Source organism: Leptosomus discolor, chromosome 7 (assembly GCF_034619465.1).
Source record: "Leptosomus discolor isolate bLepDis1 chromosome 7, bLepDis1.hap2, whole genome shotgun sequence".
Taxonomy (NCBI): Eukaryota; Metazoa; Chordata; class Aves; order Leptosomiformes; family Leptosomidae; genus Leptosomus; species Leptosomus discolor.
In genome coordinates, this window is record NC_141397.1 from 60,696,967 (window position 1) to 60,713,827 (window position 16,861).

The following is a 16,861-nucleotide window of genomic DNA, read 5'->3' on the forward strand; positions in this document are numbered from 1 at the left end:
AGAATCTTAGTATTTTGCATTAAGAGATAAATCAAAATAAGCATGCAGTTGGTTAGATAGGCATTTACATTGCATGCAATGTGTTTGTAAGGTTGTATTACCCAAACTTTCAACTTGGCTGTTAGCAACAAATCCTGTTGATTGTGGCATGCTTGGCTCTTCAGTCCAGTCTGTTTCAAAGCGAAGGTTAAATCCATTTAAAGTTGCATGAAATTCTTAAATAAGCAAAGGCTGGATCAGAAATAATCTTAGATCTAGCACCAAAAAAGGTAAGTTTAGATACTTTCATATAGAAATTACATGTATGTTTATATATATGTAAAAAGCACGGCTATGTTCCTTTGTTCATTGCTGCATTTTGCTTTGGAAATTTGTATATTTCTGTAATAAATTGTTTCTGTGTACTATATGCTGTCAAAGAAGATTTTTCTAAACATAGATCCAAAGGGTTGAAAAAATTGTGCTAGCCTTACTTGAACGTAAAAACTTCCTTTCTTTTAATATTTGTATAATGTTCTCCGGACTTAAATACTAATTGTCACTTTTTTCCCCCCCTTACAGCTTCATATTCTTCATTGCAACCTCATTCTCTAGTAAAACATCAGCAGATCCCACTTCATTCACCTCCAAAGATTTCCCATCATCAGCTGATATTGCAACAGCAGCAGCAAGTCCAGCCAATTGCACTTCAGACCCCTTCGGGTCAGGAACCCCCTCCATCACAGCACTGTCTACCACTCCCAAGCCATGGTCTTCCTCCAGGTCCCAGCAGTGTCCAGTCTCATTGCTCACCTATTCACATCCATCCTCCGCCTCTAACGCTATCTCCTACGCCATCCCAGTCAGCTCAGCAGTCGGTAGTGGTGTCACCTCCACCTTCTCACTCCCCTAGTCAATCACCCACAATTATTATTCACCCTCAAGCACTTATTCAGTCACAGGCAAACTCCCTCGTGCCAACAGCTCTTCAGCCAGAGCAGGCTGCTCCTCAGCAAACCCCTACCAACCCAGTTCGACCAGTTGCACAGCCACTGAACCTTCCGTCGCATCTTCCACTGCCATCTTCCCCCGCACTGCATATAGGGTCAGTAGATCAGCCCAGCTTAGTTTCCCCAGGCCAACAGATCGTGTCCTCGACACCCCACCAGCAATATTCAGCCTTGCAGTCTACACCTATCCCTCTTGCAGCTCCTCCTCAGCTGTCAACATCTTCAACGCAGATTCAACAACTGCCGTTGCAGTCTGTGCAGTCTTTACAAGTGCAGCCTGAAATTCTGTCCCAGGGCCAGGTTTTGGTTCAAAACACTTTGGTTTCTGAGGAGGAACTTCCTGCTGCAGAAGCTTTGGTCCAGCTGCCATTTCAAACTCTTCCACCACCACAGACTGTTGCAGTAAATCTTCAGGTGCAGCCATCGGTACCAATTGAAACTCCAGTGGTAAGTGGTGATATTGCAGTCCTTTATCCTCGGCTTCGCTAAAGAGCTGTAGATCTGCCCCGTTGACTTCAGAAGGAGCTAAACCAGGTGCTAGACAGTACCAGAAGAAACCTGTTGATTACAGAAGTTAGTTTTAAGCAAGCAATAGACATTTTCCTCTGATTTTTTTTATGGCTTTTTGTGATGGATCATCAGTCGAGAACAAGAATCATGAAAGTGCAGCTATTGGACCTAAAAATCTTCTCTCTTAATGAAATTGCAGCGTATCTAAAGTTAAGAAAGCAAGTAGATATATGTGAATGCTTACCTCAATGAATTTTGATAAATATACCATGTAGACTGTAAACTTTACCTGTTTATGTTAATACAAATATAATATAGGGAATCCAAATTTGGAGTAGAAGAACTGTCTCTATACTAGGTACAGAGGTGTATAGCAGATGTGTAAGATAATCAAGTTCTGGATAATTTTGTACTAACATTTAAAAGGTCCCCTTCATAAAAGAATAGGGCAATTTTTGATGCTGTCTTAGTGTTCCCCATCACTGTCATTTAATTTAGTTCTGTGTTAGTCTCCAATGTCTGCTGAAGGTTTCAGCTTCACTCACACCGAACTAAAATAACGTACAGTGACATAAAATGATATACAAATAATGCTGACACTGAAGATGGCATTGCTAGGCTTTAGTGGTAACATGCTAGCGAGGTTAATGCCAGCAAAAGAATCAACAGCTCTTGTAGGGTTTTTTCAGGCTACCAGTGGGTTAAGGAAGAAGGTGTACTGTTTAATTTATATGAAGAGTAATGATAAATCAACTGTGTGGTATTTCATGTAGAAGTTGGGCAAAAGAGTAGAAGCCAGGTTTGCTTCTGACAGGGTGGTGGTTTACACCCTAATCTGCTAAACTGGCTGTCAGTAATCCATGTAAATTTACTTTAATAGTTTTGAGGAAAATAGCCTTATCTCTTATAACCACTAATGCTTGATAGTCTTGGTGTATTCTTCTGAAATACTCAGTTTGATTACACTGCTGTATAAGATAGAGAACAGTTTGCAGACTTGTCATTATGTTATAAAGTGTTTTGCAGAAGTGTTTAAATAGCTACAAATGTGTGTGTAAATAAAAATGCAGTGAACTATAAAGATATGATGTTGAAAAAGTCAAGTTCTCTAGTCTGATAGGGGAACTGTGCCTTTACATTTTGCTATTTGTGACAAAATACTTTAATTTTGGTCTCATAGACATCGTGTTGTCCCCAGAGTTCATTGCTCCGTATGCAGTTTGGAAACTAGTATTTTATTAGGAGATTAGTGTATTTTAACATTTTAACTGGTAAACATTAAAAAAACCCCGCATTTATGCAACTCTTTTAAGGTATTGAGGTAGAATGGAAATCTCTCTAAAGCAATAGTTTTGTTGGATGCAGATTTACCAAGTGGAGAATGTATGTGAAGAAGAGATGCCTGAGGAATCAGACTGCGCCCACATGGCTAGAACACCTACGCCCCCCACTTTGTCCCCACCAGCCATAACCTTGGGGAACGGAGAGGCACTCAATTCAGAAGATCCTTTGTCAGGTGAGAACAAATGTCAAACTAAGGTAGCTGTTCTGCGTGGAAGCTTCTGCTAGTTATTGATGTTTTAAAATAAAAATCTATGATTTTGGTCTTTTTTATGGTTTAGTGGTATCCTTTTTTAAGTAAAAGGAACTCTATGAACTGTATTAGAAATCCATGTGATAGAATGAATGATTCAGTCTCAAAGGTGTAGCTTCTATATGTTTGGATGACATGTAGCATGGAAAACAGTTGAGCTCTTTAGCATATACTTTTATACTAAAGGCTTAACAGGAATGTAAATCTCCAGTTAATCTTTGATAGCGGTGGGGTGTAGGCAAAATATGCTGCCCGATGTGGTGTGAGGATTGATTTTGCAGAGTCAGGGTCAGCAATCAGAAGTTGCTATCAGAATGGTTGACTACACTGTATGGTTCTTTTTCACACCGTGGGTTTTTTTATATGCCACAGTAAGGAGCTGTTCTAATGCAAAAGCTACCAGTGAAAGTTTTTGTTCTTCGGTGAACTGTAAGGTATACGTGCCTGCGTCAGTTCTTGTCCTGCAAACTAATGTAACTTCCCCGATGTGCTAAATACACAAATATACTCTCTATATGTAGATATATATGCTATACACATAACTGGGTGCTTAGTGGTGCTTAGTGCCTTGATGCTGTATATTCTTGTGACCCTGCAGGTTACTGAGGCTCAAAGCATCCCTGAAAATAAACTCTCTTTTTAGAAATACCCCAGCTGCTCAGTCTTGTGAATCCAGTGTTTGAGAATACTGGTTTCTGCTTTTGACTGAAGGATTTGTGATTTGTGTAGGTAACGAATGGCCCACTGGGCTTATAGATAGTAGGTACTGAGTGAAGGAAAATGTTTACATGAGACCTGTTGGTGGAATAGTCTGTCAAGGAAAACCATCTTGTTTTGAAGGTAAAATCTATAAACCATAGGGAAAAGCCTGTGTTACGGGATGATGGGTGCAGAGGTGGGAGGGCTTATCACTGCTTATTTCTAGAATTCTGAGCCAACAGTTGGACATGAGTGATAAAAACGTAACATACTGTGTTGTTTTTTTTTTTTTCAGAACACGGGGGACTGCCTTCAGTGACGTCATCAGTCAGTGCCTCAGTAATTAAATCTCCGTCGGATCCTTCACACTCCTCTATTCCACCACCACCTCTTTTGCTTCCAGCAGCCACAACAAGGAGCAACAGCACATCAATGCCCAATAGCATTCCTAGCCTGGAAAATAAACCTCCCCAGGCTATTGTTAAACCGCAGATCCTGACCCACGTCATTGAAGGCTTTGTGATTCAGGAGGGGTTAGAGCCCTTCCCTGTAAGTGTGAAAGTTGCTATGAATTTTCTACTACTAATTTTTGAAACAGACCGTTTTTAAGGATGATGTTATTTGTGGCTAGAAGCTCTTTAGATCTTGAATCATTATTTCAAATGTTTTTGAGGGTTTTTTCCACTGATTGGTAACCTGTTTCTTACAGCATTCATATACTTGGACTGTTTGAATTCCAATTATATACATAAGAAATACATGCTGCTGTTTGGCTTGCCAGTATCACTGGATGACAGGGTACTAAATGAAAACAGAAACACAGTTGAGTAGATAGGCTACGTCTGGAAATAACTACAGAGAGTGATTTTAGGCTGCTGTTTGCAATAACTTTGTCTTATGTTTGTCTGTCGCCTAGATACCTCAATTTAAGCGATACCTTAATTTAAACCTCTCAGATGAATCTCTGTTAAAATTCTAAAATGTTAAAATTTTGTTGTCTCAAGCACTGGCAAGCCCCCTACTGAGCTTGGTATGATTAGTACTGTGTCTGGTAAGAATTACTGTTGAAAATTTTCAATCCATGAGTGGACAGTTTAAGACCCCTGAGCCTGCCTTATTAACTAATTTAATATATCTCTCATTTTCCCGTTCCTTCATTTCTCTAGATATAATTTGTGTTTTCCTTTGTTAAATGTAATTGCAAGCTCTGCAGAACGGGAGTGAATATTTGTATGTGAGAACTGCTATTTAGAGCTTTGGCACTATATAATACTGATGTCATTGATACTGAATAGAAGCGGGGATTCTAGTCTCAGTTTCAACTGCGAAGTCGCAGATACGATTTTCAGTTATTCATTGTTCAGCTAATCACTGTTGCTTTGCTTTTATTGCAATAGGTAAGTCGTTCATCTTTGCTGGTAGAACAGCCTGCAGAAAAAAGATTGCTAGTGGAGGGTCAGATCATGAGCGTTGTGTGTGTTGAATCAGACTTGCAGAATACGAAACATGCCGACAACTCATCGGACACAGAGATAGAGGATATGATTGCGGAAGGTTTGTAGTTTTTGTTTAAATATCCTTTTCTTTTTTTTTCCCCCCTTCAGTTCTGTATCTATTACAGAATCCTATCCTGTCTGTACTTCTGGAATCTTCAGTCTTTACACTATCTCTAACAGAAGCTATTTTCAAAGGTTTTTTGCTAGCTACACATCCTAACAGCACTTGCTGTAGATGCACGCAAATGTCAAGAAACTATGCACTTACCCTGCTTAGGATAATGTCTCTGGCACAACTCATGAGCTAAATTGAGTTCCCCATGCAGTATCCGACATAATCGTCATCGTGGATTTTTTTAGAACTCAGCAGTCGAGTATTTTGGATATGTTACACCACTGTTGCTGTTCAAGCCCAAATGCAGGTAGCATCATGAGTGTTACGAAATGGAAATTAAACCATGGCCTGGCCCAGAAAAGCCAAGTTATTCTTTAGCTCACGTGTTTGTATAAATTTATCCAATATTTGAAAGTTCAGAATTCTTCAGCCGCAGCTTGAGCAATTGCACAGGAGCTGGTTTTGGTGATCTGCTTAAATTTGTCTTAATGCAACTCTTCGTTTCGTTCTCTTAAAATAGTTCTTTTCCCTCTTTCATATCAAGACTGTAGTGAGCAGGGTAAGAAGGAGCAAATGCAGGGCCTGCTACTGCCACAGGTCTGCATCGGACGTGGCTGAAAAAAGTCAGGACAGCGTGTCCTGAGCAGTAGCAGGTGTCACCATAGCTGTCCTTCAACGGCTTCCCACTCTAGGTGTTGGAAATTCACTTAACCATTTGCACAGTCCGTCCCCCTGGACTTCTCGTCACAGGAGCTTTGAAGAGAGCAGCACCAAAGGCAGTTCGTTACTTACTGTGGCTTCTGCCCTGGTGAATGGTACTGAAGTGCAATAGGGAAGTTGGCTGCACCCGTTGTGAATCTCAGCAAACAAATTAGCCCAATGATTTCAGATTATTAGATTCTGATGCAGTATTTTTTACTGCAATGATTTATATCCATTACTGCTTATAAGTGCCTTGGGTCAGACCCAAGTCAAGGATTGCAGACAAGGTAAAAAGCTTGCTTTAGAAAGCATTCTGAATTCCAGGAGAGTATTTGTTGGTAGGAAAAGTCAAGTAAACATGGTTGGAATTTTTGCTTAAGGCTGATTTACTTTACCACTCAGGCAATATATATGTCTGCTTAAAATTAAGACTATATTTTTACTTGTAGCACTGTTTTTTTTAGTAGGAGCTGGTTTACCTTGCAGGTACATCACTGGAAGAAAATACTGATGGGTTGCAGTCCTCCTGCATGTTGATATAACATCTGTGCAAAGAAGTCAGAAACTGTGGAAACAGTACCTGAAAATGAAACATAAAACAGGATTTCCTAAATTATGGCTGATTATATGATTGCATTTACTAGTATATCTCAGTATAGTCCAGAGCCCCTCTTCATTTCGCAGTAACAGCCTGGTTTAGATGCTTGAAGTGCTTTGCTTTGTAGCTGTAACTTTCTTTTGATTATGTTGTAATTAAGTTGCCTACATAGAAAAACAGAAGAAACAATTTTTACAGGGTCCATTTTTCAAGTATGTTACACAATATTCTACTGGAAAAGAATTTGAAGCCCATACCTTATTCTTCAGAAACCTTCACAGAGGTGTGGCAGACTAAATTTTAGAAAGCAAGCATCTGGCATATTCATAGTGGAGGGTTGCAGTGTGGCTGGAAGTTTTCTAAACCTTTGTTTCATTTGATTTTAAAATTGCTGTTGTTTTTTTGGCATCGTCTCCCAGTGAGGGCTTCCATTTTACCCGTTCTTTGAGAGGGAAGCTCAGTGACACAAAAACATCAACCACAAGAGGCTTTAAAAAAATAAAGTCATCTGGTAAATTGTATGACTTGTTTGACAGTTTCTGGTTCTTCTACAGCTCAGTGGAGTTATGATTTTTCTACACACAAAACGATTTTAGCTCGTGGCTCAGGACTGCTTAGTAAATTGCTATTAAATAAACTTGCTTTCTTGATCAAGAGTACAGCTGCTTTTTTTTTTTTAAATACCTTGTTTCACCCAGTGTATTTCAAATGAAACTTTTTGCGGTCTGGTGTATCTTCTAGAATATTCCAAGCTCTGTTTCAATAGTTATTTTGCCCTTGGTTTGTTACAGTAGGTCTTAATTCTGTTTGTTTTCAAGAGCATTCCCTAAGAACGTTCCACTATTATTGACACTATGTTGTTTCTCAGATTTCAAACAGCTTATCTCTTGTTTTATGGAATTATTCAGACATTCATGGTTTTGGTTCCTGTTCCTGGCAGCTGGCGTTAGGTTAATGGACACAATTTGCAACTAATCATTAGATGAGCTAGTAGGAAACATCCAGCATTGAGACACGTCCACATATGCCAAAGTTGAGCAGAGATTTTCTGATGCTAAGCCAGGGTATGACTGCACGTGTGGTAGCAATGCCTAATATGCAAAAGTAAAGGCTCTTAGCATCAACTTTTACTTCACTTTTTCCCACAGAGCGTGACTCGGATTGGGAGTGAGGGTGTTTTGGTTTTTTAGAGAGGGAGTGATTTATTTGAAGGATGCGTTGGTGGTATTTAGCTTCAGTTGCAAGGTTGGACAAATTTGGTATGTTTCCAATTCCCAGTTTTTATTTCCTATGTGATACCAACCCACTAAGTTGGAGACTTGCAACACGGTAATTTTCAGTCTGACACGGCCAGAGGGTTTGTTGGCTTCAGTTATGTCTTTGAGTCCTGATATGTTAGATATGTTATTCAAATACCCTTTTTAGTGTTTTCAGCTCTCTGCTGCACTAGTGCTTTTTTGTTACCTTGTGAGTACAGGAGTTAGTGTTAGCAAGCAGTTTAGCGCGGTAAGGTCGCCATAACAGACTTCTACAAATTCATAGTTAAAAATCTTTCAGTTACACTTTGATGCCTGTGTTTGCATTAGCTGGCATCAGAGCTTAACAAAGACTTTAGAACAAAAAGCTAGTTTGCAATTTTTGCACTGATTATGTAAAATTAAAAGTATGAATGTGGAAGGTGAGTAGCAAGAGACAAAGTATACGAAACAGTGACTCGGGTAAATTAGAAATGTGGGAGAAATGCATGTTTGTTTAGTCCCCTGAATTTCTGAGCAGTGTATTTTGTCCAAGACTGCAGGCATGTGGCATGCACTTCTTTTACTTCACCTGAATGACCACAAAATGTTACATCTCAGTTTGTGCCGGTTTCGCTCCTTCGCTCTTTGTGGTGTATTTCACAGATGGTGCATGGGGATAAGGGTGGGTTTTTTCCATGCCACAAGTCACGTTGGTTTAGTGATAGGTGGCATTATTCTAAACTGCCTACAAACCACACTCTACCCACAAAATGTGCTTCCAGCAGAAGAGAGCATAGACGTTCAGCACGTGACTTGTGTGCTGCCTTGCTGTCTTGTACTGCCTTGTTTTGGGCTTTTCTCCTTTTTCTTCCACTGATGCTTCTCTCAGCTGGTGTCTGAGCTCTTCACAACAAGGAGGAAATGTCACCAATAACAGAAAAATACTCTGTTAACAGTGAGCTGTATATTGGTAGATGTTACAGATGCTATAGCCCTTTCTTATATGCAGCTTATCTTTTTCATAGGTAAGATTCAATGTTTTACTTGCTTTCAGAAGTCGTTGGTTTGACTGTAGTAGTTGCTTATTGAAAGAATGTATTTTAAAAGGTTAATGCATTATGTCATGACAAGAGAGTTTGAATTTGGACTGTGGAATGCCCAGTTCTCTTAGTGAACCCTTTATAAGCAATTCATGAGGACTGTAGCACTTCTTTTTAATCATTGTTCGCTATGTTTGCGGGCATACGTGCTCATGGATGGCTTGAAACTTGACAAAAAAGTTCATTGAATATCTTAATTGGAAGTTCACTAATGTTCAGTTTGCTCAAGATCTTTTCTATAGAGAATGAAATTTATGACTTGCTTAGCTTTGCATAATTTTCTGTTGATCAGAGTGTTAATTGTGTTAGGTATTTGAAAATCTCCTACCTGCCTGCTTGAGATGAGAAACTTTTGAGCATAATTTTGTGTCACTGAAACTGACCTCTTTGTGCCTCACTCCTTTCTTTAGAGGGACTGGATGAAATTGACAATGATCTTCTGAAGTGTGAATTTTGTGGGAAAATGGGATATTCTGATAAGTTTCTACGGTCAAAAAGATTCTGCTCCACATCTTGTGCCAAAAGGTACTCTGTCTAATTATTGCTTGTCATTATCTGGCTTATGGAATAGCACCCAAATAGTATCTGATGTTGAAAAACAAAGAAACAGTAAAACATGACTGCCTTCTACCCAAATTTGCAGAGTATATGGGTGCAAAGGACTATGGTAGGTTATAATGTATTTCAAAAAGATAGACAAAGGGAATTACATTAAAATTGTAGACCTCTTTCCAGAGGGTGATGTGAATGTTGGGCTTCTGAGAAGGTGATGGGTATCATGGAAGAGAAATGGGTTAAGGGTTACTGAGTGTTTGGAAATCGCTGCAGAGATTCATGGGCCACAAATCATTATATATTTTTCATATGCCTGTTGTCGTCCCCTTGGTGTTGGGAAATGCCAGAGAAAGAATGGTGGGCTAGGTGGGCTTTCTTACAGTTTTGTGTGATGCTAGGGAAAAAAACCCATTGAATTTATCTTGGCATAATTGAAATGCTGCATAGACAAAAAAACTTTCTTAAATATTTTTAGTAACAGTGTAAAAATTGATTTGCATAGAGTAAAATAGAAATGTTCATAGTCGTAAATAATTTGGTCTTCTCTAAAGCTTCTCCTTTCTTGAAACCAATAAATGATGCAATTTGCTTGTACACGGTTGGCAAACAGATGGTTTCTCTTTCTCTTTGGGCTTAGTACGCTGCTTTTATTTTGTCTTGGTTAAGAGAGAAAGAATTTGTAGTCAACCTCAGAATGTAAAATCTACCATTATTACAGCTGGAAAAGGGATATTTAATCCCAGATTAATAGTTTCCCATTTCTAATCACCACTTAATTCTTTTTTTTTGCATCATTGTGCCTTGAGACCACCTTTCTCTTAGGTCTGCTGCTTTTTTAATACCCCATGTGAGACATTCCCATTTTAAGTAGTGAGAATGTATATTTTTGATTTGGTATTTGTTGGGACACTACCAGTGAAATAAGAAGGGACTTGGCTCCTCCATCTTAAGATGGGAGGTTTTTGCCTCCATCCTTCTTTGACTGGGTATCAGCCAGAAAATGGAAGCAAAAGACACAAAAAGACTTTAAGCTTTTAGCAGGCATCTTAGAGAAGCAGGATTGGACCATGTGATAAAATGGAAAGGTATTTCTGTCATGGAAAATTTTAAAGAATGGGAAAGACTGACATCATCCAGGGGTGATCTAGATGTACTTGATCTTGCATCAAAACAAGGGGTATGAGTAAATGGCCTTTGAGGGACCTTTCTCTTGTATTTCTGTGACAGCTGCTCTTGCCTCTAATTAGGCGGCATTTCTACAACACTGTAATTTTATGGTTACTTGATTGAATTTAGTCCAAAAACCTGTTAGTGCATTATTGAATATATCTTACTTCTTTAGGCACAGCCTTAGTTGCACTAAGAAATTTGGGCTGTTTACATCAGACAAGACCAGTCGCTGGAATCGGAAATCAGATAGCCAAAGTCTTGGGCGACGCGGGCGTCGACCGAGTGGCCCTGATGGGGCGTCACGAGATCATTTTCTTAGACAGGTCTGTGGAATATTTGCTTAAAACTATGGCATTGTTTTGGGAATTACAAATAAAATATAATACTGCAGTGTATCTGTACTGCATTTTCCAGCTTCCAATTACTTATCCATCTGCAGAAGAAGATATGGCTTCTCATGAAGATGCTGTTCCAGCCGCCATGACCACCCGTCTGCGAAGACAGAGTGAAAGAGAGAGAGAACGTGAGCTAAGGGAACTCAGAATTAGGAAAATGCCCGAGAGCATTGACTTGTTACCAGTGGTGCAAGCTGACCCATCCGTGTGGACGGTTGATGAAGTCTGGGCCTTTATACATTCCTTGCCTGGTATGTAACGTGCAAAAAACCTGTTCCATTTATTTCTTTTACCAGTAACGTTCCTTGCTTTATAGCATCAGTGCAGCGAGGAGGTGGTGTGGTAACAGCACTAGTGTACTCGTTAGCTGGCGACAGAAAGTTGTAACGTGATTTCTTTCCTCTTGCTTGTTCCTTCAGCACAAATCCCATGTTGATAGAATTAGCCCCACTTCTGCTGTTGCACGCCAGCTGATGGAGATTAGAGCTGTTTCTCCCTTCAGTCTGGGAGAAAAGCTCTGTAGAAAACTTCTCTCAAGAGGTCAGTAGAGAGATCAGACACTTCCTTTTACATTTCTTCTCTTCCTTCCTTACTTGCTGCTTATTCAGTAAAAGTAGCAAGGAGGAAGTTATTTTACTTTATACAACTGAAACATTTGAAAGACCTGTCATGATATGTCATTAAAAAAGAATAATTTCTTTTTCTTCTATAAAGCTAAATTTTTATTTTGCATAGCTTTGCTCAGTGACTGAAATGCAGAGAACTTCTCCACATAGGCTCTGCATACTGGCAGACACGGTCTGTTCTCAGAGAAAAACAATCTTGTTTCTCCTTATGTACAAACCTTTTCTTTATCTCAATATTCACAGATTTATTTACCATTTCCTAACTACCATAAGCTTTAAAGTTGCACTCCCCTCTCTTTCACAAGGATGCCATTCTGTCTGGTCAGATGCTGTGATCCTTCCAGGTGACAAGGCGGGTCTCCACAATAGCAGTCGTACCAGAATTTTTGTGGTTTACCCTTGTAGCTCACATGTCAAAATATCGAAACCCAGTCTAAGTTTGTTCCTCATTTTCTACTTTTTCTGGAATGCTAAACCATTTTTCTGTGTATCCCATTAGACTAATAACCTGTAAAGGATGTATCTTCATTGCTAAGTCATACACATGGGTTATGACAGATCGTCTTTTTTAAAATAGATCAGACCAGGAATTGAGTAAGGGATGTCTTAAATCAGCAAAAGTCATCCTTGAAGTACCTTTCTTCTGATAGTTTATAAAATTGTGGTTAAGATACATTATCTGCTTCTGGGAACTTGCAGTGATGGCTGTAAAAACAAGGAAAGCTGCTTAGGTTTAAGACAAGGTCATTGATGTTTCTGTACATCAGCTGTGTTACTGGAATATAACTATATCGCTGCTGTTTTGAGTTACTGTTTTTGTAGATTTGAGGTTCAAGTTAATTCCTGATGCTAGGTTTTTCAAAAGGATAGATGGTCGTTCCTGTCCTAGAAAAATTAAAGTACCATTATAAACACAATTCACTTGCAAGCATGAAAGCAAAAGTATTATTCTTAAAATGTGGTTTCTGTTTTGAAACCTTTATTTTTAGAATATTTCACCAGCTGCTGGATCTGGGTTTTTTTTGTATTCTATAAACAAGGTACTCTTTGATAAACTTTATATTTCTCTGTAATTAATGAAAATTTATTGTACTCATTCCCATCCATATTAAGGCCTAGTTTCTCAAATACTTTTTTTAAAAGGAATACTTTTTTAAAAAAGTTCAATAGGTATTTAAAATTATATTCACAACCTGCCAGAATTTTTATTATTACGTAGATACCTTCATGGGTTTTGGCAATTTTGGGATTTATTCTGCTCAGTATCTTCTCAAGCCACTCTTGAAAAAAAAATGTTTTTTCAAATGCTGTCAGAGTTGAATAATACAAGAAATAATATAATTGACTTTCATTATGCTATTCTGCAATAAAGGCTTGGTGCAGTCCCTGCAGACCATCTGCCATGTTGTAGGAGACAGTGATGTGTCGGCTTTTCATAAACATGAGGGACATCTGTTTTGACTTACAGCTTTCTGCACAGAATCTGTGGCTGAGATCTACCTGTGGAGTCAAGTGTCCTTGTCAGGCTGTTCCTGAATTCCTCCGGAGTCTTTTGGAGACATGAAGACTGTAGGACACTTCTAGTGTTACTTATTTTTTCCGGGGGGAAGAGACAGCAACAGTTTAAGCCCCAGCAGAGTTGTTCCTCCTTCCTTTCTGCACTTGCAAGATTAATGCTCTTTCATCCACTTCCCATCCTCTTTTTAGCTTAAGTGACTGCACAACGACGAATTGTGAAAGTGCTTAAGAACACCCAGATGTGCTTGGATCAGGGAACTGAAAAACATTCAACTTCCATCCTTTGCTTTTCCAAAATGACTTTGATGAAGGGTATTTTAGGAGAAGTTGCATGGAAATGCTTCATGTCCTGCTTAAAGAAAAAAGCCTGCAACAACAACCAATTACCTATTTTAATAGGACCATTTTTATTCCTAAATGTAAAAACTTCTCTTGATCTCTCAGGTTCTTTGTAAATGCTGTGTTCTGACCCTCCCCATGTTCAGGTCTCAAGTCAGACATAGCGACACCTTTCACAGCAATACTTTGTACTTGAGCTACAGACGTTTTGTCCGTTGTCAACACAAAAATAGGAACCTGCGTGATGCTCACAGGACTGTTAAATCCTCCTGAGGATGGTTACTTGTCTTAAGGTTTTTCTTCCTATTATTGGCAGCACTGTTCCGGGAGTGCTCTGACAACTCTGGGCTCCTGGAGAGTGTTCTCTTACCGATTGTGGTAGAGTTTGTAGCTGGGCTGCACGAGTGCATCGCTGTACCAGAAGTGCTAAAAGTAAATGTTACGGAATACATGCAAGCACTGAAACATTTTAATGGCTTTAGTGGCTATATAAATACTGTTTGTGACAAACTGACTTGTTTTTTTTTCTCCAAAAGATACCACTCTGATTTCTGGTTACAATAAATAATGCCCAAGGAACTGGGCGCTTATCGTGTATTAAAGCTGCGTTGTATTAAATGCTATGGAAAATCATCCTTAGTGCTGATTAACAGTTAGTAACTGCTACAGAGTAACTGTTTTACTGTTGGGATTGTAGTTTATACAATCTAGGTTCAGGTTGTACAGAGGTTTAGAGGTGTAGCCAGAGGCTTCAGTAAAATTCTGTAAGACGACCTTTCTTTTTTTCAAGTTCTCCTTTATTTTTTCCCTTTCCTTGATAAAGTGGCAGCTAATTGTTGCATGAGGTCTGTTTAACGAATCATTAAGATTAAAAAAATCATGCTTTATTCTTTGTGAAAAGCAAATCTTTTCCAATTTTGAATGTTATGACCACTACACAGTAATAATCCAAATGAAGTAAGGTTTGGATGTGGTTACTGCCTTCCACTTCCTTTCTGTTTGTCTCTTACACACTTGTAAATCCATCAGGAAATTAAACTATCTATTCTTTATAGAATTTAAATCTGAATACAGAAGAGGATGTGAAATTAGTCAGTTGCTCTCATCTGGGGTGGAAAAGGAGTTCTTCGCCGTGTTTTCCTATCTCTGTAACAGTATACTTTTAGAACAGGGGAATATATAAAAATGCCAAAAAATAGGCTTAACTGAGGCATAATTGAAAGCAGGAATGGAAGGTGAAGCACAAATTAAAATGTGTCTGAAAGGCTCAGAGACAGACTGAGAGACCACTGGATTGAGAACATAAATATATAAAGACCATGAAAAATGTGGCTATGGGGGGAAAAAAATCTTCAAGTAAACAAGTGACAATGAGTGCTGCTCTTCACCTTGTTAGAAGACATTTGTCCCTATAACAGAGCTGCCGTACAGCGAGGTGTAAGTGACTGTTTCTGCTTAACAGATGTCCAGAAGGACTTTTGAGGAAGCTTTTGTTTCCCCAGTGTTCTTCAGTGGAAAGGGGCCCTCAGTTGCTTGGGACAGTCCAACCCATGAAGAGTCCTTTTTCTTATGTTGTAGGCCTCAGTAACCTGAGACTGTGTTATTTCATGTTCAGAAAGGGTTTATAGCTTCAAAAAAAAATCCAACCAGTTTCAAGTTGCATGTGTGAAGTAAGCTACTGCTGTGTGTAGAGTATTCAGTGGGGTAACTGATGGTAAATGTCTTTGTGAGGCAGTTATGCTAAAGCCCATAAATCAAAATCCTGTTTACTTAACCCAGTGGTGGTAACATGCAGGTGGCATTAACACCTTTTGGAAATTGTAGCTATATGAATTTTCTCATTGAGTTGCACCTAGCAGTAGAATATGCGTGTCTCTTTATTGCTGGAAAGAACTCCCTTGAATTACTCTGTTATTGCGATGTCGGTGGTATTTTGCCAGTCTTTTCCAACTGAGATCATGGCGATTGTTCCTCTTGATGAAATGAGAAAGGTGTCTTTCCTAGGGTTAGAAATTTCCAACGTTTCGTTCTCCAATAATTACAGTGTAATTAGAGGCTGTAGTAAAAATCACTTTTGGATTATCTCAGAAGTTCCCGTTGTGATATTGAACCCTTGTACATACCTTTAGTTTCTACAAGCTAAAGGGACAAGCAGTAGAAATTGTGTAGCTGAAACGCTGTAGCGTGGACAGAGTCATTGCCTCGAACGCACGTTTCTCCCCAGTAATTGGTTTTTTATGTTGCCTTGTAGGTTGTCAAGATATTGCAGATGAATTTAGAGCACAAGAAATTGATGGACAAGCTCTCCTCTTGTTGAAGGAGGATCACCTTATGAGTGCAATGAATATTAAGCTTGGACCTGCATTGAAGATCTGTGCACGTATCAATTCATTGAAAGAATCCTAGGGGGTGAACGTGAAGGTTTAAACAAGTTTCTCAGTGACAGAACTGACAGTAATATTCTAACATCTTCACTGTGGCATGAGTGTTACTGTGATGTTTTGTTAAATACAGGGGGTTTTCCCCACATAAAGACTTAAAAATGTTCCTTTGGTTATACCAGGTAGTCCTCTGTAGTCTCCAACAATCAATAGGCTCATGGTAAAGCCTGAGTAATACTTTGAATTGAAGTGGGAGTTCATGGAAAAAAACAAGAAGTGGAATATGTTGTGATAGGTTAAATATTCCCCAACATGTACTTTACCTTACAAGTTTAACACCCCAGCACCCACCCCGGTTGAAACACCATTTAAATTGTGTTGCTGTATTCTGAAAGATTTTCCCACATACAGCCGTTTTTGGACTGAACTAACGGAAGTGTCCACAGACCCTGTGGAAGCACTAATAACAGTAAAATGCTATGCATTTAGTTGTGCTCTCTGAGTTTCTTTTAGTCTTGAGCGAATTGTGAGGGGTAGGTTGGTAGCTGGTTCTCCTTGTGTAGGCTTACCCTCATCTCTGCCACTGTAGTATTTTCTTGAGGTCTGGAAATACTATAAACCACGTAGACGTCTCACCAAAATCCTCATCATCGGGGCTACTGAAATGCAACGGCACGACACTCTTGCCAGAGGTAACTGAAGCACATGTTACTTTACTCTTCGTATGCTGCTATGCACTAAGAGGGCATTAAGTTGTGAGGTTTGTAGTTTGGCATGCTGCTAGTTAAACTAGGCCAGCAGTTCTCAAATGGGCCTTCAGAGTGGATCCTGAGAAG

At 39.2% G+C, this 16,861-nt stretch overlaps 1 protein-coding gene across 1 annotated transcript in view; it reads left to right on the top strand.

Moving 5' to 3' along the window:
- PHC3 (polyhomeotic homolog 3) overlaps positions 1-16,513 on the top strand; it is a 31,444-nt gene extending 14,931 nt beyond the window's left edge. The window contains exons 8-15 of the mRNA XM_086468486.1: positions 562-1,436; positions 2,865-3,015; positions 4,088-4,341; positions 5,190-5,346; positions 9,452-9,566; positions 10,939-11,089; positions 11,181-11,412; positions 15,896-16,513. Coding sequence (XP_086324612.1) covers positions 562-1,436; positions 2,865-3,015; positions 4,088-4,341; positions 5,190-5,346; positions 9,452-9,566; positions 10,939-11,089; positions 11,181-11,412; positions 15,896-16,050 — 2,090 coding nt within the window. The 3' untranslated portion in view covers positions 16,051-16,513. The remainder of the gene's footprint in view (positions 1-561; positions 1,437-2,864; positions 3,016-4,087; positions 4,342-5,189; positions 5,347-9,451; positions 9,567-10,938; positions 11,090-11,180; positions 11,413-15,895) is intronic.
- The last annotated feature ends 348 nt before the right edge of the window (positions 16,514-16,861 follow it).